The sequence below is a fragment of the Salvelinus alpinus genome, chromosome 20 (assembly GCF_045679555.1).
Source record: "Salvelinus alpinus chromosome 20, SLU_Salpinus.1, whole genome shotgun sequence".
Lineage (NCBI taxonomy): Eukaryota > Metazoa > Chordata > Actinopteri > Salmoniformes > Salmonidae > Salvelinus > Salvelinus alpinus.
In genome coordinates this window covers 21,822,034-21,846,071 of record NC_092105.1, presented here as the reverse complement: position 1 = coordinate 21,846,071, position 24,038 = coordinate 21,822,034, and the positions used below count along the sequence as shown (strand labels likewise).

At 41.5% G+C, this 24,038-nt stretch overlaps 2 protein-coding genes across 2 annotated transcripts; one reads left to right on the top strand and one right to left on the bottom strand.

The window, feature by feature from the left end:
- The first annotated feature begins 128 nt into the window (after nt 1-128).
- Nucleotides 129-21,269, top strand: LOC139547084 (lymphocyte function-associated antigen 3-like). The gene is made up of 4 exons (XM_071356140.1): nt 129-455; nt 15,419-15,712; nt 16,240-16,509; nt 21,214-21,269. Exons 1-4 carry the CDS (start codon nt 401-403, stop codon nt 21,267-21,269), a joined length of 675 nt encoding a protein of 224 aa, XP_071212241.1. The 5' UTR covers nt 129-400.
- On the bottom strand, nt 21,107-23,754 carry LOC139546481 (general transcription factor II-I repeat domain-containing protein 2-like). Its single transcript, XM_071354899.1, has 2 exons — nt 21,721-23,754; nt 21,107-21,593 (listed from the first exon to the last, which is right to left on the bottom strand). Exons 1-2 carry the CDS (start codon nt 23,535-23,537, stop codon nt 21,587-21,589), a joined length of 1,824 nt encoding a protein of 607 aa, XP_071211000.1. The 5' UTR covers nt 23,538-23,754; the 3' UTR covers nt 21,107-21,586.
- Between the last annotated feature and the right edge of the window lie 284 nt (nt 23,755-24,038).

The window sequence follows — 24,038 nt, the reverse complement described above, 5'->3', positions numbered from 1 at the left end:
GCGTTACGGAAACCGGTTTTATTGGCTAAATGTAGAAACTCCTATTTTGCTGCAAAAACAAAGAGAAATGGCTCGCTTTCAGGCCTTTTGGGCGGGTTTTGAGACATCGTTTGTTTAGTAGACATTTGATTTTGACCCTGGCAACCCTGCGTAGTAGGTTACTTTACCTGTGTGCAGGTAGCCAACGTCGCATCGGAATAAGAGCCCTCGACTCCTTGTTTGCTTGCGTAGTTAGGATAAATCTATGTGTTCGGATTTAGACTATATGTAAGGATGTCGTCCATAATTTAGTTTATCCTTTGAAACATTCCCGGGGCGTTCCAGATGGAATGATAACTGGAACGTGCACTTTCACTTTTACTTACTAGCATACAGAAGTGTAAAACTCGGACTGAAGGAAATGGCAGTCAGCTTTTTTGGGAAAGTTATCATACCGTTTTTGGCTTATTTTCTCGGTGAGTAGCCTATACTAAGTTTTTCCCGGTTATTGATTTGTAGCAAAGTAATTTGTCCTTGACGTGGTCATTGTGCACTGTATCCCGAGCGGGGAGCCTTATTAGCCCGAGGTCTGTTCAGCGGCTCAGTCTGGTCCAGTCGATAATTAGTCATTCAGTAGTAACTTAACATTGTAAGAAATTGAAATAGATACTGGAGACTAGTATAACAACATTCCAACATAGGCTATCCTTTGTACAAAATGAACCCACCCTCTCTTTGTCCTTAGGCACATGCCGATCTCATTAGATACTAACCTCAGACACACACACACCCTACTCAGGACAGGCCCCTGAAACATCATTTAGACATACACATTCTTTCCAAGGGTGTGACTCAAGACAAAGAACTATGTCAAGAGCCAATGGAACGTCGACACCTGGTCCGAACAGGACCACTCACGACCAAGATTGACCAAGAGGAAGGCCAGACGACAAGACCACCTACTTTGCTAGTTGCCTATATAATTTGAATGTACTGTTTAGAGCGGCCTCTTCTCCGACGATTTCATAAGAATCTGACAGAAAGGGGCCGTGCACGTTTTTACCTGATATCTTTACACTTGAATAAAACGGCCTTATTATAAAATTATCCACCTCGTCCTATGTCTCCACTTGATCTCCTGTCTCCAGTAAACGTTTTATCAACAGAAACTTGGTAAGCAGAGGATGGTAATTAGACACCTTTGATTTCGGTCCATAGAAAGTTGATCAGACAGGAGGCGAGTGGGAGAAAGATTCAAGAAGGAGAGGTGACCCGCTCGAGGGAGACGTCGGCGATTCAACCCACCCAGGAAACTGATCAAAGAGCTCGAAAATATTAAGGTAAGCAGAGCCGGTTTAATCAAAATCTGCATATTGTATTATAGCCAATATCTAAATTCAATGATCAGGAGTACTGTGGTGAGTGTGAATTGTTGCTAAATTTATGTGGAATTGTTTAGAATTTAAGGCATTGTGTACAGATATCTAAGTATTAATAGGTCAAAGACTTATTCACATAGTCTGGCACTACGCGGTATGCTGATCGAGTAGGTGTACAGTGAAGGATAAGCTTTATAACGATTCACATAGTCGGGCCATATTTGACAGTCGATCAGATAGGGGTTACCGTGAAGAATCCACAATTAAAAGATGGGATCCATATAGCCGGGCAGTAGTTAGATTTGGCAAATCAGCTAAGTGTTACCGTGAAGACCCATAAAAAATAAAAATAAAAATATATAACGATTCACATAGTCGGGCCATATTTGACAGTCGATCAGATAGGGGTACCGTGAAGAATCCATAATTAATATAATACGATTCAAATAGTCGTGCAGTAGCTATACTTAGCTAGGTGTTACGTGAGGAATCTAATGTGATAAGTTGTGCTGTAATTGTATGTGTAAGTTGTGTTGTCGCAATGTGGGGGATTGAACGTTCCACGAGACCAATTGCTACTAACTAGCCATATGCTAAGTTGAGGCTGTGCTAAAGTGACCGCCGTGTCGATGTGTATATATTGCTGTGAAGCAACTATTTTCTGCTGATAAGTTGACCGGATTTTCCCCTCTCCTACTGTTGATAAATCCCTAAGGGTTAGAATCAATTTGAAAATTATTATAGAAGCGCGTGAATTACTAGTATATTGTCCCCAAAGGAAATTTCTGAAATGTTTTGGCAAAGTATTTAATTAATCGGAAAAAGTTCAAATTAATCGGAAAAGTTAATAGAAATAATATCTTTCGAATTATATATCTTATAATTGCCATTCCAATTATATCAGGAGCGCCTGAATTACTAGTATATTGTCCCCAAAGGAAACTTCTGAAATATTTTGCCAAAGTATTTAATTAATTAAATTAGCGAAAAGCAATAATATTTTTTATTATAAGTACCTAAAACTGTCATTCCAATTATAACAGGAGCGCGTGAATATATTCATATATTGTTTCAAAAAGATATAGCTGAAATATTGTTGGAAAACGAAAATAATTCATCGAATACACGGCAATAAAATTCTTTGTCCACGCGGGTCGGACACGAGACTAAAGGGGGTTAGAGAAAAATACATCGCTGGTTTCGATCAGTGACGGGCTAAAGTATACAAAGATAATAATAGACCCAGACATAGCTTAACGACAAAATGACCACGACTATCGTCCCCAAACACAAATTCAACGAATATTTAGATCAGAGAATGAAAGACAGAGCAGGCGGGAGATTACATTACAAACCCGTTAAAAGAATTTGGGAAGAAGTGAGGCTGAAATGGACGCAAGCCGGTTTCCTTAGTGGAGTCTCCCCATCAAAAGGGCAGCTCCTCACTATGGAGAAAGAATTAGGGGAAGCAGTGAAGGAAAAGATAGAAAGTGAAGCTGAAAAGAATAAGAGTCACTTATTTAAAAAGGAAGGAACAAAGCAAAGGGAAAGAGCAGAGGCTGAGCTGAAAATAGGAATTTGGGCAATTGAAGAAATTAGAAGAGCACTCCCTTACAGGAAACCTGATACGATGGGGGTGGGCACTGGAGCACCAACTGACACCAAAGAGGGCAGGCCCAACAATAATGATGCCCCACCTACCACCACAGCAGCCCCATCGGCCCCAATCCATCTCAGGGGCACTGTGGGGTTAATGGCAATTCCCCAGGCTCAGTTCAACTCCCATGTGCATCACCACATCACCCAATACAATAAGGATAAGGGAGGGGCTGAACCACAAATCCAGTCCCTACAGGTACAACTTTTGAAACTACAATTGAAAGAGGCCCAGAAAGGAGAGAAACCCAAGAAACAGATGGTGGCTGAAGACCAACAAGAAATCTCACAAATTATTGAAAAAACTGTTTCCCGAATGATACAGCAACAACAACTACCCAGCTTCACCCAGCAGGGACCAACTATACACCCACCCCAGGAGCAGCCATTCCAACTGCCGTATGCCTACCCGCTTCAGCCATACCCTTCGTCGGAACCACCACTACAACCCTACTACCCACTACCACAATCAAACTATTCACCCACATGGGGACAGCCCCAGAGGTACTCTGGATCTTATGGAAGCTGTCATAATTGTAAACAAGCTGGGCACATGGTGCGACAGTGTCCGCACCCAATAACCCCGGCCCAAAGCCAGTTTCTGGCCAAAAGGGGACGAGGATACGCCCCTAGACCAAGGGGGAGTCAGGCCAATGATGTATCAACCACGTGCGGCCCTTCAACCCGCATACAATCACCCCAATCCAGACCCGAATCAGCAATCACCTCCCCCTTTTCAGGGCATGGCTGTCGAATATGCCCCATGGCCCTGAAGCTGCTCACCACTAACCTACACTCATCATTGTCCTGGACTACTGAAGCATCAAAGGCTTTTGCACTCTTGAAAACAGATCTCTAAGTGGCAGTAGCCCTAACAGCACCTGACTAAAAAAAACAAGTTCCATCTGGATGTTTCTGAAAAGGAAGGATTTACATCATCCATCCTTTTCCAGAACCTAGAGGGGGAGAGTAGAGTGTTGAGGTATCACTCCTCCAAACTGGACCACATTGAAGAAGGGCAAACCACATGCTCCAGGTATGTGGCTGCAGTGGCAAAAGCTATTGGAAAAACAGCCCACATGATAATGTGCCATCCATTGGAAATCCACACCCACCAGGGGGTTGCAGCATATCTGATGAGCAAAGAATTCACGTTCAGCGCTGAAAGGAAGTGGCTGCAAACCGAACTCATGTGTATTGTTTAATGACAAACGCTCCATGTACCAATAGGGTCGGATGTGTAAATGTCAACTGATTAATGGATGTTGTTTAATGATGGGGTTAGTGTACAGGCCACAATCTCATAAGTCTCGTGGAACGCGCCAATCAAATGTATGTGCAGGTTTGAAGTTGATTTGGGTTGAAGCCCTGCTCCTGGCGTTGCTGGCCATGATAGCCTCTCCAGGTGCAGGCACCCATCTCTCTCCTCATGAGATAATGGTTGGAAGAATTATGCTCGGTCCACCAAGGGAGGGAGGTCATATGCCCGCCCTTGATGTATAACAAATTGTAATGTCTGATAATTGACGGAACTTTCTGCAGCTCTCTCCACACAGATTCACAAGGTCCAAATGGGGAAGCTGACAGGAGATCCGCCATCACTGAAGGTAAAAAAAAATTGGTGACTGGGTGGGGTTAAAAGTCCGCAAGAGAAAGTGGCTAGAACCCAGGTGGACTGGACTGTACGAAGTGAGGGAAGTTACTTCACACTCAGTCCAGGTCAAAGGTAAATCAGGCGCACCTTGGCACCACCTCACACATTGCACTCCAGCCCCAATCCCTTCTAGAACACTGACAGAAGTCAGAGCTGATTTAAACAGCTTAAATTCGATTCCAAATGAAGACATTCCTGACTCAGGTGATGCGGAATCAAACTCCGCCTCCCCTGATAAAGGAACCTCGCCCAGTTAGAGGGATATTTCTCCCTCCCTGGGCAAGGCTAGGGATATCTGGCCCCTTATTTGTGATATTCCTACTGATATTTGGGGTGTCCCTGGGCACTTTCACATGGTTAATAGAATAACTATAACCGGATCCCCATGGATGTATGTCACGGACACTCTAGTCTAACTAGGTAATAATAGATTTAAAAAAAATTACATTAAATTAAAAATTTAGAAAACAATAGTTAAAATAAGAAACTAATATGGCTCAAATTGAGAAGGTTGAATAAGAGTGGGTGGAGAGCTGTGCAGAGAATGGACAGAAGATGGCAGTATTGCAGCACCCAATGGTCTCCCAGTCGACGGGGGGCCTGGTTGAATGCTGGTGACATAATTTTGTTTTTTGGAGTAAACATTAAGGTTAAGGGTTTCCGTGTTCCCAGAGATAAGATATCTTAAAAGAATACACTCATATTGGAATAGGAGTTTTACTTTCTGAGTTTTATTTAGGCAAGGGACTTTGAGAAGATAAAGGGTTCTTTTGGTATGTCTAGATATGGAACACGAATGTAGGTGTAACCTTTTGGCCTATTTTCTGTTTTCGTTGCATTTTTCCGGTGACTTGATCACTCACGGGGAAAATGTAGTGAGAATAATGAAGTTGTGTCATTGGGGATACTAGTTTTGAGGTAAATTGATTATAATAGATTTTATAACTCTTGACCATAAGGTAAGCATTTGTATTGGCCATTAGAAGATAGAGATAGGTTAATTAAGGTTATGTTAGGACTTTAGAGATTGACACTATAAGACCTGTTGTTATTTTTAAATCCATGCAGATAAAGTCAAAACAGTGAGACACTTAGTTAGTATTGTAAAGGAACACATAGTTGTTATTGACTATTATTAGAAAAAGGCAGACAGATGGGTCTACCCCGCACTGTTGAGACCTTGAAGGTTTGAGAGCAGAGTGGGGAGGGTGGACCAGGAAATGAGCAAGGTAGGCTGTGAAATAAGATAGGAGAGAAAGGGGTTAACATATATAAGCAGCACAGATACATTTCAAAGTAGATAAGACACTTGACAGAGAATTGGAAAAGAATAGATATGAATGTACGCCCAAGGGAGAATTGGATATGCGGCGAATGAATGGGACGTTTCTATATTATAATGTACTAAGTCATTATTTAGAGTAGGTAAGGTTGATACCTGGCCAGAGCCAGGTATCAAACGGGGGAGGGGTACATTGTGGTCTAGAATAGGATGGGGCCTATTGGAAAATAAACTAATTTAAAATTCAAAATTTCTAGCTAACAGATAGGCATAGAAGTTAAATATATAATCAGATAAAACAAATGAGAAACTGGTGGTTAACCAAACCTGTATGTCCAGGATTCTATGCGTTGCAGGTGAATTAAAGGAGAAGGTGATTCACTCGACCTGGGGGCATATCGCACTTGGAGGGTGAGACACACTGACACTGCCGAATGATCACAGAGTTAAGGAGAAGAACTGTTGCTAATAAAGCTCGGGGGTCAACTCCTTAATGAAGAATTCCCTGACCCCGACCTTTCCTCACTGTGTACGTTCATAGAAGTGAAAGTGTTGTTTGACCTCTGGCTGATGATGTGTTCTCTGGGAGAGGATGTGGTTTTACAGGACTGCTTGTAGTCCTGAGCTGTCTGATTAGGATACGATGGGGATGTTACCATCACAGTGTTGCCAGAACCACCACCAGTTTCGACGGACCAGGGTTCAGCCGGCCTCCTCCACCACTTCAAGACCAAGTCCCACGCCATCACCTAAGCTCTCCAATCTGGTACAGGTAATAAATATAAAAGACATCTAAGATAGTGAACAATTGGGGACTGAAACTGGTTATGAGGAAAGGGAGAATATGTGGTTGGCCTACAGAATACTTAATAGAAAGGACTGTGTCGTATGTGGACATGCCAGACCTATTCTGGCTGCTCACCCATTTGCCCTAAGTAATGTGGAAGGTTGGATGTGTATATTGGAAAGTTTAAGCCAAATTCAACCTTGTGTAAAACTCTTGAGTTTTGTGTTCCCAGAAGTACCTCCCCAGAAGGTACCGTGGGGAGTTAAGGCATATGGAGGATATTACAGCTGTATCACTGGTACAGGTAGGGGTATAGACTATGGGAGGCTCCCTACTACTACCTGCATCACTAATGCCACTATTAACTAGAGGTGTTGCTGATGTATGGTGGATGTGTGGACCTGCCAGGCGGTTGACCCCATTTTTGAAAGGAAATTGTCGTTGCACATGTGTTTTGGCCAGTCTGATACCACCATTGCCTATTATTGAGGTTATAGCTAACCAACTTCTGGGAGCTGCACATGACACAGAGACTCGGTACCAACCCAGGAGACGGCAGAACCGTGACGCTCCTTGGTCCGAGGGTACAGATAACATGCACACCAACCTGTTGGGGTCCCAATAGGGGTCCCCCACGAATACCAGACATCAAACAGGAATGATGGCCGGTGGCATCTATTGCCCAGTTTGGCCCAGCTATTGTTGATGTTAAGCAGAATGCTTGGATCAATTATATCTACTATAATCAACAATGATTTGTTAAACTACACCCACACAGTACTTACGGGGATGGCTGAACGATTGGAGGCTACCTCTCAAACCAGTAGACAAAATAGACTAGAACTGGACATGATTCTGGCCAACCAGGGAGATGTATGTAAAATGATTGGAGAACAGTGTTGCACGTTTGTCCCTAAACAATACTAGTCCGGATGGGAGCATTTCAAAAGCTCTGAGTGGGTTGGCAAGGTTATCAGTGGAGATGAAGGGTCTTGCAGGTGTGGAGGAGAGTGGACTGTTCTCTGGCTGGGTGGTTGGTTTGGTAAGTATACTACAATGATGGTTACTGGATTTCTGACTCTAGTTGTTGTTCTTCTTATGCTCATGTGCTGTGCTACCTGTATCATACCTTGTTTGAAGAAGTCTGTTACAGATGTGGCAAGGAGGCTGATACGAAAACAAGCTTCCGCAGGAGAGTGGGCTGACAGAGGAGGACCCTTGGTTTGCTGTAGTTGATGTTGTTGAATGAATAAAAAGTGATGTTTGTCCTCCCTGTTGTGAAGGTTTGAAGTTCCCGGGTGGCGACGAGCCCACCTGGTACAGGTTGTATAGAGGGATGGACCTGAGGGTTTAACATATTCTCGTTTTTTGGTTTACTAATGTGTGGTTGGCCACTCCAGGTGTAGTTATTGGAGTGGTCTCCTTTTTGGTCCTTGCTCATTTACGACTCAACTTACATTGATGCTATTGGTGTCCCTAGGGGGTGCCAGATGAATATAAACTGGTGGACCAAGTGACAGCTGGGTTTGAATCTTCTGTCTGTTGGTGGTGAACAGTTAGTAAAAATGTGGACAGAATTAACTACATTCATTTTAATGTCCAGAAACTGGGCAATTGGACTCAACAAGGCTTCGAGGTGGTCCATGGACAATTGGCAGCTACGTCCCTGATGGCATTTCAAAATAGAATCGCGGTGGATATGTTATTGGCAGAACGGGGGGGGTTTGTGCCATGTTTGGTGAGCAGTGTTGTACTTTCATTCCCAATAACACAGCTACGAATGGGAGTCTGACTGTAGCATTGGAGGGACTCCGTACCCTTAATGGTAAGATGAAACAGCGTTCTGGAGTGGACACGTCTATGTGGGACTCATGGATGGATGCTTTTGGGAAATATAAGACGCTGGTTTCCTCCATCCTAGTATCTATTTCCGTGTTTGCAGGCATTCTTGTACTTTGTGGATGCTGTTGCATTCCATGTGCGCGCACGCTTGCTAGCCGTGTTATTACTGCCGCCATAGACCCTAATCTGGAAAGGGCCCAAATGTTCCCATTGCTTGATGATGGGGAAACTGGACCTGTCTATCTATTTGAGGACTAAGATATTTTTATGTCACGTCTCTTGTGAGACGTGAAGAGGGGGAATCAAAAATTTGTCTTCTGACAAATTTTATCTAGTTTATTCACGTCTAGAAGACGTGAAGAGGGGGATTTGTAAGAAATTGAAATAGATACTGGAGACTAGTATAACAACATTCCAACATAGGCTATCCTTTGTACAAAATGAACCCACCCTCTCTTTGTCCTTAGGCACATGCCGATCTCATTAGATACTAACCTCAGACACACACACACCCTACTCAGGACAGGCCCCTGAAACATCATTTAGACATACACATTCTTTCCAAGGGTGTGACTCAAGACAAAGAACTATGTCAAGAGCCAATGGAACGTCGACACCTGGTCCGAACAGGACCACTCACGACCAAGATTGACCAAGAGGAAGGCCAGACGACAAGACCACCTACTTTGCTAGTTGCCTATATAATTTGAATGTACTGTTTAGAGCGGCCTCTTCTCCGACGATTTCATAAGAATCTGACAGAAAGGGGCCGTGCACGTTTTTACCTGATATCTTTACACTTGAATAAAACGGCCTTATTATAAAATTATCCACCTCGTCCTATGTCTCCACTTGATCTCCTGTCTCCAGTAAACGTTTTATCAACAACATGTTATAGTGTAACTCTAATCACACTGCTTTGAGTGTACAGAAAATAGTCTTTATTTTTTATATTTTTATTTGAGATTTATTTAACTAGGCAAGTCAGTTAAGAACAAATTATTATTTACAATGACGGCCTACCCCGGCCAAACCCGGACGACGCTGGGCCAAAGAAATAGGCAGGGTTAAGGACTTTGTGGCTAGCTAGTGACGACTCTATTGTGTTGGTAGAAAAAGGAAATACAACTACATGATGATTGATGATGATGCATCATAAAATAAATAACATAAAACCTAGGTTACTGTCAGGGATTGTGTGCAGAGATGTAGCGGAGTCAAGCGCAGGACACAGGTGTTGAGCAAAACAACGGCGTTTACTCAAAATACAAGCAGAAATTCCTCATAGGGAATATAACAAACACACATGCACCAACCACAACCACTAACGAAACAAACAATCACGGACAGAACAGAAATGTATGCCAGAGGGTTAAATAGGGAACATGATAGGGGAATTGAAACCAGGTGTGTGTAATACAGACAAAACAAAACGAAACTGAAAAATGGATCGGTGGTGACTAGAAAGCCGGTGACGTCGACCGCCGAACACCACCCGAACAAGGAGAAGGGCCGACTTCGGCGGAAGTCGTGACAGTTACAAATATGTTGACATCACATGCATGGTAACAAATGAACACTTCCGTCAAAGCTACAGGTTTATTAATACTGTATACTGTACACTCTTAGGGAGTGAACGTTATTTATAATACTTTTTTTATTTAACCTTTATTTAACTAGGCAAGTCAGTTAAGAACAAATTCTTATTTACAATGATTGGGACTCCCAATCACAGCCAGATGTGATACAGCCTGGATTCAAACCAGGGACTGTAGTGACACCTCTTGCACTGAGATGCAGTGCCTTAGACATCTGCTCCACTTGGGAGCCCAAGTATAGACATAGGCCTCTGTTTACTACGAAATAGTTTATCATTTATTTTACTAGGCAGGGGTGCTCAACTCTTACCCTACGAGGTCCAGAGCCTGCTGGTTTTCTCTTCTACCTGATAATTAATTGCACCCACCTGGTGTGCCAGGTTTAAATCAGTGAAATGACAATGAAAACAAGCACTGGAACTGGCTTCGAGGTCCAGAGTTGAGTTTGACGATTAGTTTTGATCAATGGTGTGTATAAATGCACAGTCATCTTGGCACTCCTCAACAACAACAAAAATGCATTTATTAATGTCTACATTATGACATGTTTAATCCATTACAGATACCTGCAAACATTTACATTATATTATGTGAGCTCAACATAAAAAAAACAATGAAAACATATCTAATCAAATCAAGATTTATTTTATACAGCACATTTCAGACATGAAATGCAACTCAATGTACTTCACAGGACAAAACAAATAAAACCAATGAAAATAAAACTGAAATATTTGCTACACAACAAGCATAAGAGGATAAAAAACTAAAGAATAACAATAAAATCGGAATGAGTAAAAAGCACAACAAGGAAAAGCAAAACTAAAAAGGTGTGTTTTCAGATCTCTTTTAAATATGTCCACAGTTTCGGCCCCCTCAGGTTCTCTGGCAGGCTCTTCCAGAGTCTGGGGGCATAATAACTAAAGGCTGCCTCTCCATGTATCTTGGTCCTAGGCTTTGGGATAGTTAAAAGGGACGTACTGGGTTAATTACTTAAAAGCATGTCTGGCATGTATTGTGATGCACAATTGTGGATTAATTTAAAAACCAATAGAAGAATCTTAAAATGTATTCTAAAACTCACAGGCAGCCAGTGCAGAGACCTTAAAACAGATGTAATGTGTGCTCTCCGTCTGGTCTTGGTCAGTACCCGTGCTGCAGCATTCTGTATGTTCTGCAGTTGACCAATGGTTTTCTTGGATAGACCAGACAGGAGAGCATTACAGTAGTCAAGCCTGCTTGTAGTAAAGTATGGATGAGTCTCTCTGTATCAGCCTGAGAGAGAAATATAGTAATTTACTTTAGAGAGTACTAATATTACTATCCCTACTGCAATGGCCTCTCAATGGCCAATACATAGCATCAGCAGTCCAGGGTTTATATACATCTTTGGTTTCGATTGCCAAGTACCTCAACTCCATGGTGATTTCAACCACAGAGTTGAGCGCAGACTTTTGTTTTTTTAAATGAACCTCAGACTCCTTCAAGTCGCTATGCAGTCAGTACTTTACAAAAGTACATTATTAAACCCTTACCGTTTACATATGTTTGTCCTCTGTATTTGCATGCCTTTCTTTCTTTGCTGAAATTTGTACTTTTTAATAAAACGTTAATCAAATACATCCACGGACTGTTTCCTTAGTGCTGTTGCTCTAAGATGGCAACTCAGCTCGAATGTGCATGTGCCAATTGAATCTCAACAAGGAAAAAGTCGGTGGTTGTATTTGATGAACGTTTTATTAAAAAGTATGGATTTCAGCAAACAAAGAAAGGCACGCAACAACAGAGGACAAACATAGGTACACAGTAAGTTACATTTTTTAAGTATCGATTGCATAGTGACTTAAAGGAGTCAGAGGTTCATTTCTTAAACTCTACTTTGCTCGCAACTCCGTGGATGAAATTATCATGGAGTTGAAGTACCCGGCTGGAGTTTCGATAGAGTTGACGATATGTCTCTCCATGCATGGCCAAGTTAATGATATATCAAGATACAAGGTCTACAAACCCTCCCTGGCCAATCATTGATTTGACAGCAGAGGAGAGAAGTATAGTGGGAGATTACCAACAAGGTTGAATAGGTGGGATGTCTGACTGATTGTCCAAGTTCAACTTTTCAATAAAATTGTCCAAGTTCAACTTTTCCACCGATGCCTTGAGATGGATGAAATCATACCTTAAAGGCAGAACTCAGTGTGTCAGAGTGAGCAATGAGCTGTCGCCCACTCTTAGCTATGATGTGGGCGTGCCCCAAGGGTCAATACTGGGGCCACTCCTGTTCAGTCTGTACATTAATGATCTGCCTTCTGTCTGTACTGGGTCTGAAGTTCAAATGTATGCCCATGATACAGTGATATATGTGCATGCAAAGAGCAAACAACAAGCTGCACAAGAACTCACTACTGTAATGGTCCAGGTTACAAAGTGGCTCAGTGACTCGTGTTTGCATCTCACTTAGAGGTCGACCGATTAATCGGAATGGCCGATTAATCGGGCCGATTTCAAGTTTTCATAACAATCGGAAATCGGTATTTTTGGGCGTTTTTATTATTATATTTTTTATTATCTTTATTTAATCTTTATTTAACTAGGCAAGTCAGTTAAGAACACATTCTTATTTTCAATGACGGCCTAGGAACGGGGCAGAACGACAGATGTTTAACCTTGTCAGCTCGGGGGTTCCAATCTTGCAACAGTTAACTAGTCCAATGCTCTAACACCTGATTACATTGCACTCCACGAGGAGCCTGCCTGTTAGCGAATGCAGTAAGCTAAGTTGCTAGCTAGCATTAAACTTATCTTATAAAAAACAATCAATCAATGACTGTCATTGCTCCAATGTGTACTTAACCATAAACATCAATGCCTTTCTTAAAATCAATACACAAGTATATATTTTTAAACCTGCATGTTTAGCTAAAAGAAATCCAGGTTAGCAGGCAATATTAACCAGGTGAAATTGTGTAATTTCTCTTGCGTTCATTGCACGCAGAGTCAGGGTATATGCAACAGTTTGGGCCGCCTGGCTCTTTGCGAACTAATTTGCCAGAACTTTACGTAATTATGACAACATTGAAGGTTGTGCAATGTAACAGGAATATTTAGACTCGTGGATGACACCCGTTAGATAAAATACGGAACGGAATAAACGTTTTGTTTTCGAGGTGATAGTTTCCGGATTAGTCAAAGGTATATGGTTTAGAGAGAAATAGTCGGCGCGTTATAATTCCTGTAATTTGCCGCTGAACTTGAAAGGAGTTCCTTCGTTATTTTACCGTTCATGTCTTCCATAGAGAATGTCTTGATCTACTTCAAATAAGGTCTGTGTTTCGTGCATGCTTAAACCGCCTCGACGTTTTGATACCCGTGTAAATCTCACTAGGATAAGGTAACGTTTGTCAACATATTTTCATAAATCCACTCTACAATTTTTTAAATCTTTGCTTATATTTAGCCAATATTGATCAGAGTTACCTTGTCCTATGGATATCTACACAGTTATAAAATTGGCACGGTGGTGTAAGCCTACACGAAACACAGACCTTATTTTAAGTGAATCTAAAAATATCCTATGGAATCAATGAAGGAACCGCTTTTCAGATTTTGCTAGGTGTCATGGGAATTATGACTCGCACTTTGGTTATCAATTCTTACCATGCCCATTATTAAAATAGGATTTCCTGCATATAGAAATTAAAGTTTTTGTTTTCAACATTCATCACAGGTAACTTAAACTCTATTTTTATTCAAACAGTTGAGAGTATTTGTCTCTTAAGCAGACTCTTCAGTATCATTGTCACTTCAGAGCTGTGTGTGTGCGTGTGTATTTATGTATTATATTAAGTTAAAATAAAAGTGTTCATTGTTCATTCAGTATTGTTGCAATTGTCATTATTACAAAAATGTGTGTGTGTGTATGATATATATATATATAAAACATTTTTTTCGAATAAATCGGCCGATTAATCGGTATCGGCTTTTTTGTCCTCCAATAATCGGTATCGGTATTGGCGGTGAAAAATCATAATCGGTCGACCTCTAATCTCAATGTGAAAAAAACTGTTTGCATGTTCTTCACAAAGAGGGCAACAGATGCTACTGAGCCAGATGTCTATGTGTCAGGGGAGAAGCTCCAGGTAGTATCTGATTTTAAGTACCTTGGCATCATACCTGATTCCAACCTCTCTTTTAAAAAGCATGTGAAAAAGGTAATTCAGATAACCAAATTCAACCTAGCTAATTTCCGATTTATACGAAATTGTTGGACTACAGAGGTAGCAAAACTGTACTTCAAATCTATGATACTCCCCCACTTAACATACTGCTTGACTAGTTGGGCCCAAGCTTGCTGTACAACATTAAAACCTATTCAGTCTGTCTACAAACAGGCTCTCGAAGTGCTTGATAGGAAGCTCAATAGCCATCATCACTGTTACATCCGCAGAAAGCATGAGCTCCTGAGTTGGGAAAATCTTGTGCAATACACCGTCTTGTATTCAAGATCCTAAATGGCCTGGCTCCCCCACCACTCAGTATTTTTGTTAACACAGAAAACCCAAACATATGGCAGCAGATCCACAAGGTCTGCCATGAGAGGTGACTGTATAGTACCCTTAAGGAAAAGCACCTTTAGTAAATCCGCTTTCTCTGTGAGAGCTTCCCATGTCTGGAAAACACTGCCATCAGACACACAACTGCACCACATATCACACTTTCACAAAATGCATGAAGACATGGCTAAAGGTCAATCAGATTTGTGAACATAATCCCTAGCTGTGTATTGCTGCTTTCCATGTTGTATGTTGTCTGTAGCTTGTGAGGTGTGGAAACACTTTGTTGCTTTTATGAATTTTGTCTTGCTAGTTTTTTGTTCTATGTTGCTCTGTCTGTATGCTACGTCTTGCTTGTCCTATGTTGCTCTGTCTGTATGCTATGTCTTGCTTGTCCTATGTTGCTCTGCGTGTGCTCACTGCTCAATGATTGTCTATATTATAATTGTTTTTAATAACCTGCCCAGGGACTGCGGTTGAAAATTAGCCAGCTGGCTAAAACCGGCACTTTTACTGAAACGTTGATTAATGTGCACTGTCCCTGTAAAAATAAAATAAACTCAAACACTGCTGAAACCTGAACTGTCCTTAGTGGTCTGAGAGAAGACCATTAGCCTACATTACATTACAGCCACAGAAGTTAGGGTGTTTTCAATGTGTTTTCACCTGATCCTCCTGTTTCTGTGCTCAGTGGAGGTGACAGGTGAACAGCAGTATGGTGGCCTGGGAGGAGAGATCACCCTGACCCCCAAGGTCTCAGGACAGCCTGAGGACATCCTGTGGAAACACATTGGGAACAAGGTGGTGGAGTTTGATGGGAGTCAGAATGTGGAGTATGGCAGGTATAAAGGCAGGACCATCCTGGACTGGGACTCTGGAGCGCTAACTATAAAAGGTCTCACTGATGCAGACAGTGGGCCCTATGAGTTGGAGACTGTTGTCAAGGGCATGCTGCAGTACTCTCATCATGAGGTGGACGTTATTGGTAAGTGTGTAATGTTGCTGTTTAAATGCCTTCATGTCAGGTTTGTGTGTATACAGTGTGTTTATTTACAGTATCAGTAAGGGTGTTTAAAAAAGTATCATTAAGCCTTGTCAACGGCTGATTAAGTGATGCCAGTATAGTTGAAAAAAATCAAATTGTATACCTTGGTTACTGTATCTAATGAGTCAGGACCCACATATTCTCACCTAGCTCTTGAAATCTCGTTCCAGCGTGATATTGAAACTCCCCCTTATCATCATTACATCTTTATTACAAATTACAAATACAAGTTGCTGGACAGGTTTTCATCCACATCAAGACACACCTCTCTTCAGATCAGTTGAGGTGAAAACGGCTTCTCACTTTGCTGTGTGTGTGTGTGTGTGTGTGTGTGTGTGTGTGTGTGTGTGTGTGTGTGTGTGTGTGTGTGTGTGTGTGTGTGTGTGTGTGTGTGTGTGTGTGTGTGTGTGTGTGTGTGTGTGTGTGTGTGTGTGTGTGTGTGTCTGTGTGTGTGCACATGTGTGTAGATTATGTGGCACAGCCCAGCATTTCCTGTGTGGTCAACAACACAACCCCAGAGAACATGGACAGAACCCTGCTGTGCTCAGCTGACCTCCAGCCCCTGACCCAGTTCATCTGGAGTAGTCCTGGGGGGTCAGAGAGTCCAGGACCTGAACTGTTCATACCTGGGGGGGAGAACCAGGATTCTGAGAACCAGGATTCTGTCTACACATGTGTGGTGAAAAACCCTGTTAGTGAGAAAACTGCAGAGTTCACCCTGAAGGACTGCCACACTGGTAAGATAACACTTCTAAACTGTAGTTACAGTAATACACCGTACTCTCACTTTCATTCTCTGTCATGTTCACAATTTGGATGTATTATTTAATGCTGCCAACACATTTGCATTACATGTAGATTCTGTACATTTGTTGATAGTGAGAACATACAGTTGAAGTCGGAAGTTTACATACACTTAGGTGGGAGTCATTATAAATTGTTTTTCTACCACTCCACAAATGTCTTATTAACAAACTATAGTTTTGGCAAATCGGTTAGGACATCTACTTTGTGCATGACACAAGTAATTTTTCCAACAATTCACTGTATCACAATTCCAGTGGGTCAGAAGTTTACATACACTAAGTTGACTGTGCCTTTAATTTAATTTTGACGTCCGGATGAAATGCGTGCCCAAAGTAAACTGCCTGTTACTCAGGCCCAGAAGCCAGGATGTGCATATAATTGGTAGATTTGGATAGAAAACACTCTAAAGTTTCTAAAACTGTTAAGATTATGTCTGTGAGTATAACAGAACTGATATGGCAGGCGAAACCCTGAGGACAAACCACCCCCCCAAAAAAAAATTCAGCCTACCTCTATTTGGCTATCACTTTAATTATAAGGCCAAGTCCTCCCAGATTGCAGTTCCTGGGGCTTCCACTAGATGTCAACAGTTGTTAGAAAGAGTTTCAGGCTGGTTTTTGGAAAAATGAGCCAGAAATTGTAGTTTTTCTAGGTGGCTCCCATTTTGGTTGTAGTGTTTCCAAGTGCGTGGAAGAGAACGGGTTCTTTGGTATTTTTCTCCGGTAAAGACAATAACGATTCTCCGTCTTAAATTTTATCGTTTATTTGCGTATTGGGGTACCTAAAGGTTTGATTATAAACGTTGTTTGACTTGTTTGGAAAAGTTTATTAGTAACGTTTGGGATTCATTTTGTATGCATTTTGATGGAGGGAAACTGGGTGTATTGTTGACTGAAGCGCGCCAGCTAAACTGAGTTAACCTCTTTGGGCTGCAGGGGCAGTATTGAGTAGCCTGGATAAAAGGTGCCCATTTCAAACGGCCTCGTACTCAATTCTTGCTCGTACAATATGCATATTATTATTACTATTGGATAGAAAACACTCTCTAGTTTCTAAAACCGTTTGAATTATATCTGTGAGTAAAACAGAACTCATTTTGCAGCAAACTTCCTGACAGGAAGTGGAAAATCTGAAATCGATGCTCTGTTCTAGGGCCTGCCTATAAATGTGCTTGATATTTATTAGTATACATGCACTTCATACGCCTTCCACTAGATGTCAACAGGCAGTGAGAGAAGAAATGGAGTGTATAACATGATCTGAGGTCGAATAAAAGCTCTTGGCATGACGTGACCTCAATTTCCTGTTTTCTGGAACGCGCGAGAAGGGACCTGGTATTGCCTTCTGTAAAGCTGTCGTTATAGACGACTAATATCTCCGGCTTTGATTTTATTTGATAAATGTGACAATATCATCGTAAAGTATGTTTTTTCAATATAGTTTTATTAGATTATTGAATTTTTTTCGGGACGTTAGGCGTGTTGCTTTGTCTGCGTTTGTTCAGGAAGGAGAGCTTCGCGCCACTTTGCTAGCTTTCCGTGCTAATTGACTGGAGAAGAGGACATTCTAAAACCAAACAACGATTGTTCCCGACAAAGGACCCCTTGTACAACATTCTGATGGAAGATCATCAAAAGTAGGACCCATTTTATGATGCTATTTCATATATCTGTCGAACATGTGAACTAGTAGTTTGCGCCCAGATTTTGGGCACGCTCTCGCCATAACGTAAACTGCATGTCGTAATGAAGTTATTTTTAGAATTCTAACACGGCGATTGCATTAAGAACTAGTGTATCTATCATTTCCTATACAACATGTATTTTTTAGTAATGTTTATGAATAGTTATTTGGTCAGAATATGTGAGTGTCAGAAAAATATCCGGACGTTGTGGGAAAAAGGTGCTACGTTAGCACAATGTATAACCACTGATTTCAGCTCTAAATATGCACATTTTCGAACAAAACATAAGTGTATGTATAACCTGATGTTATAGGACTGTCATCTGATGAAGCTTATCAAGGTTAGTCAAAAGTTATATATCTTTTGCTGGTTTGTTATGATCGCTAACTTTTGCTGCTGGTAAATGGCTTGTGTTTCTGGCTATTGTGGTAAGCTAATATAATGCTATATTGTGTTTTCGCTGTAAAACACTTAAGAAATCGGAAATATTGGCTGGAATCACAAGATGCTTGTCTTTCATTTGCTGTACACCATGTATTTTTCAGAAATGTTTTATGATGAGTATTTAGGTATTTCACGTTGGTGTCTGTAATTACTCTGGCTGCTTCGGTGCTATTTGTGACGGTAGCTGTGATGGTAGCTGCAATGTAAAACTGATTTATACCTCAAATATGCACATTTTTCGAACAAAACATAGATTTATTGTATAACATGTTATAAGACTGTCATCTGATGAAGTTGTTTCTTGGTTAGTTTGGTTGGTTCTTGGTTAGTTAGGTTGGTTTTGTGCATGCTACCTGTGCTGTGAAAAATGTCTGTCCTTTTTTGTATTTGGTGGTGAGCTAACATAAATATACGTGGTGTTTTCGCTGTAAAACATTTTAAAAATCGGACATGTTGGCTGGATTCACAAGATGTTTATCTTTCATTTGCTGTATTGGACTTGTTAATGTGTGAAAGTTAAATATTTCTAAAAAATATATTTTGAATTTCGGAAGGGATCCATATAGCTCCGCATTGACTTGATTGGTTGATGGTAGGTGAAGGCGGGAGGTCCTGTATAGACACAAACTCACTTCCTTGACATCTTCCTTCACAACAGTGCTGTGCTGCTCCGTGAAGCCAAGAAGTATGAATGCACTGACTTCTGCAGAGGCCGTAACACCATACATGTTGCACGGCCAATGCAGACATCGGATTGACCATGCAGCGCCTTTCAACCAATGCTCTCAACACACACACACACACACACACACACACACACACACACACACACACACACACACACACACACACACACACACACACACACACACACACACACACACACACACACACACACACACACACACCTCCGGCACTCCCCATCACTCACTCAATCAGTCAGTAACAGCCTAATCACTACCTGATAGTCAGCAGCAGGTCACAGTGAAATACATATATTTTTTAAAAGAGAAATGCCATGGCGGCCGCCGTGCAACATAGAAGTAGCCCAAAAATTTGCAACCTGCGACCAATGCATTTTCACCCTCAACCTTGTTTTCAAAGTAGAAATTGCAGACATGGCAACCCTGCTACTACGGAAGGTATTGAATTACAGGTGGCAATCTTGGAAGGGTGAGGACACACTGTAGAGACAGTATGGTGTGTGGTCTAAAATGTGGTCTATTTTAATGTTTTTTTTTGTCTATTTAAAGGTTAGGATTAGGTTTAAAATCAGATTTTAAGAAGATACATTGTAGAAATAAGCAGTGTTAATGACTTTGTGGCTACATTTTGGTGTCACATTGAAACTCACTGAGCTCTTCAGTAAAGCCATTCTACTACTACTTTTGTTTATATAGTGTATATAATGCCGTGTTCCAGAGGTATGACAAAACATGTATTTTTATTGTTCTAATTAGGTTGGTAACCACTGTATAATAGCAATAAGGCACCTAGGTATGTGTGGTATATAGCCAATAGCCTACATATACCACGGCTATGGGCCACATCTCCTCTGGCCTTATTGCTTAATCATAGCAGTCAAAACAAGTTAAATTGACGAAAAAATGATCTGGCGAGTTTAATAAGGGAAAATTATATTTTCTCTTGCGACGTATTCTTAAACTTGCAATAATTATTATTGTGATGGAAAACCGAATTCTGCTTGTTTTAAGCCCTATTCGCGACTAGTATTACCATTCCAAGGGCGGCAGGTAGCCTTTAAACTGGTAACCGAAAGGTTGCTAGATCGAATCCCCGAGCTGACAAGGTAAAAATATGTCTTTCTGCCCCTGAACAAGGCTGAACCCACTGTTCCTAGGCAGTCATTGAAAAGAAGAATTAGTTCTTAACTGATTTGCCTAGGTAAGTAAAGGTAAAATATATATTTTTAAAGAATGTCCGTTATTCCAGAGGACGAGTCGGACGGGTTTAGTTTTTTCCAAAGTGCCCTGTAATTCTTAATTAGTCGGCGCGTTATAATTCCCCCCCCCCCCCCCCCATTCATGGACCGTTATGACGGAATCCTGTCTTTTTTTCTTCTTTTTTTTACGAGGCGTGAAGATATTTCAAGTCCAGGCGATAACAAGCTAGACCGATAACTCGAGTTTGGTTCCCAAGTTTCTAAACCCTACCAAACCATCTTTGGTATAGTGTCGCCATAATATTTGAATTGAGATAGTGCGATCATAATCATTACCATATTTTAGCGATCCGCAGTAGAAGACGTCCTAAATCAGGGGTGTCAAACTCATTTTCACCGAGGGCCACATCAGCATAATGGCTGTCCTCAAAGGGCCAGATGTAACTTATAAATGTAATCGAATGTAATGTAAAATAAATGTAACTCCTCCTTAATGTTAAATAACTCATTATTTATTATAACTTATTCAAGTGACAATTACAGTTGCATAGAAAATATATGTTTGCTTGTAGCTCTAACATAAATCCTTTTAAATTTTGTCAGCTTATGAAAACCCACATAACTCCATTAATGAAGGATCAAACTGTCCAAGTGAATAAAGAAAAATAACATAAAACTTAGCTGCAAAGAACATGTATGACACATGTAGCATTTTACAAAAAAAGGCTGCACACAGCCGTGCACCCAACTGATGGTTTGATGACAACAATTTGTCTGCATACACACATAAACCTGCAAACATTAAATAATTACTACAGCAGCTACACATAAATAATATGTAATCAACTAAAAATACCAAAATAAAGGTTGACTCAGTTCACAACTATATTGGTCAAGTTTTTCGGTTAGTCTTTGATGAGGAGATGCTGCCTGTCCTTGAACACACCAAGTGGATTCTCTCTCTACTATCGATTGATCATGTTCTGAAAATGATAAACACAAAACAAAATGCAAGCACAATCATTAAATTGCACACAGTTTAACTGTTCTTCTTCTTGGTTGAATTACATTTTATTATATTTTAATTAAGTTTAAAAAAAAAATGCTTGCCTGTGTGTTTTCTGACCAGATGTCTGACACCGTTTTCCCGTTACCAGTGTGTCAATGTCTGGTTTTAGGTCCTGTGCTGAGGAAATGCGTAGAACAGCATGGAGGTTGTCATCCGTGAGGCGTGATCTGTGCTTGTTTTTGTTCAGATTCATTATGGAAAAAAACTGTTCGCACAGATAGGTGCTCCCAAACATGGACAGAACACGGGCAGCATGAAGTCGAAGCTGTGGCATCAAACCAGGAGGCAGCAGACGGTAAAAGTCCTGGATTGTAGCATCCTGAAACTTTGCTCTCAGGCCACTGTCGCTTTGAAGCTCAATTAGCTCCATCTGAAGGTGTTGGGGTGCAGTGCAGACATCGGTGGTGAAAGGATTGGCAAAGATGTCAAAGCCAGACTGTTGTGCTCTGAAGTCAGAGAAGCGCCGATCAAACTCAGTCTTTAACCAGCTCAGTTTGGTAGCCAACTGAGCACATGAAAAAGTCTCGGGAAATGAGGCTGACATGCTCTGACAAACAGGAAAGTGAACAAGATTGTCCTGTTTCACTTGCCACATCCATAAGTCCAATTTACGCTGGAAAGCCGTGATCGTGTCGGACATCTGCGTGATGACTTGTTTGCGTCCCTGCAGCTTCTGATTCAGCTGGGCGAGATGGTCGGTTATGTCACACAACACAGCAAAGTCACACATCCACTTTGGATCTGATAGTTCAGACATGAGTTTTCCTTTACTCTGCATAAAAAGAGCAATGTCTTTCCTGAGCTCGAAAAATCGCTTGAGGACTTTGCTCCTACTCAGCCACCGCACTTCTGTATGGTACAGCACATCCCCGTGTTCCGAGCCCATCTCCAGCAAAAACTGCTGGAACTGACGGTGATTCAGGCCACGCGCCCGAATGAAGTTCACTGTTTTCATGACTGTGGTCACAATGTCCTCCATCCCCAGCACCTTCCCACACAAAGCTTCTTGATGGATAATGCAATGATACGTTATCAAAGGCGTGTGACAGTTCATTTTTTGCATTTTCCCCTTCATTAGTCCAACCAAGCCCACTTTTCCTCCACACATTGCCGGTGCACCGTCTGTAGTTAATCCTACCAAGTTTTCCCACTGCAATGCATTTTTACTTACGGACTTCTCTACCGCATCAAAAATGTTCTGTCCCGTCGTGGTCCCATGCATTGCAGCCACATCCAACAGCTCCTCAGTGATAGAGAGGTCCGACTTTACGCCTCTAATAAAAATTGATAACTGCGCTGTGTCCGTGTTATCTGTGCTTTCATCAACAGCTAATGAAAAAGCTGTGTAGCTGCGTGTCTCCTCGGCCAGCTGTGTTGTAAGATTTTCTGCTAGTTCCTTCACTCGGTCGACGATGGTGTTTCTTGATAAACTGACATTTTTAAAAGTCTGTAACTGGTCGGGACACACCTGCTCACAGACCTTCAGCATGCACTGCTTCAAAAACGCTCCCTCTGAAAAAGACTTGGAAGCGTGGGCGATTTCTTCAGCCACAATGAAGCTAGCTTTCACCGCGGCCTCGTTTTTGGCTGTGGATTTCATGAACAAACTCTGCTGCGACCGCAGTTTGCCTTTTAATTCTTGGGCAATTTGTTGCTTTTCTTGAAGGCTAGCTTTAGCGTACTTAGCTCCGTGTTTGGTGTCAAAATGTCGACGCAGATTGTACTCTTTGACAACCGACACCGCCTCGTAACACAAAAGACATACCGGTCTTTCTCCTTGAAGCGCAAACAAGTATTCGCCTTCCCATCTTTCTTGAAACAGTCTTCCGTCTGCATCAACTTTTCTCTTTCTGGACATTTTGGGATCATTATTTATATCTCAATTCCACTCGTTGGCATGGACACTGCCGTGGCTAGCGTAGTCGAAAGGCATTGTGGGAATGTAGTTTTTGGTCAAAGCACGCTCTTAATTTATTTTTTGGTATTTATTTTTAGACACTCAAAACTTTTAAGCTCTCGCGGGCCACATAAAATGACCTGGCGGGCCACATCTGGCCCGCGGGCCTTGAGTTTGACACATGTGTCCTAAATGCTCCACAGCCTTCAGATGTGAGCCCGTGAGCCAAACAGGGCACTTGCACTTGATATGCGTTTTTAGGCTATGGATGAGAAAGTGAACTTGTCATTTCCTAAGTTGTATGCTGCTTTGCAATCTATTAACACCAGGGGTTGCAATAAATAGGGGGAATATTTGTTTAAGATGCATTCACCGATGTTCAATTCATTCGCACAAACGTATAAACAAATGCATTCACTGTGAAAACTGATACAGGCCCGTCATATATATGCTATGCGCAGC

What these genes read in the sequence shown, in the direction of transcription:
- LOC139546481 (XM_071354899.1), bottom strand. Translation starts at nt 23,537, where the DNA reads ATGTCCAGAAAGAGAAAAGTTGATGCAGACGGAAGACTGTTTCAAGAA.
- LOC139547084 (XM_071356140.1), top strand. Translation starts at nt 401, where the DNA reads ATGGCAGTCAGCTTTTTTGGGAAAGTTATCATACCGTTTTTGGCTTAT. An exon ending in GTTTTTGGCTTATTTTCTCG is followed by an intron (nt 456 to 15,418) that starts GTGAGTAGCCTA and finishes TTCTGTGCTCAG; the next exon opens with TGGAGGTGACAGGTGAACAG. An exon ending in TCATGAGGTGGACGTTATTG is followed by an intron (nt 15,713 to 16,239) that starts GTAAGTGTGTAA and finishes ACATGTGTGTAG; the next exon opens with ATTATGTGGCACAGCCCAGC.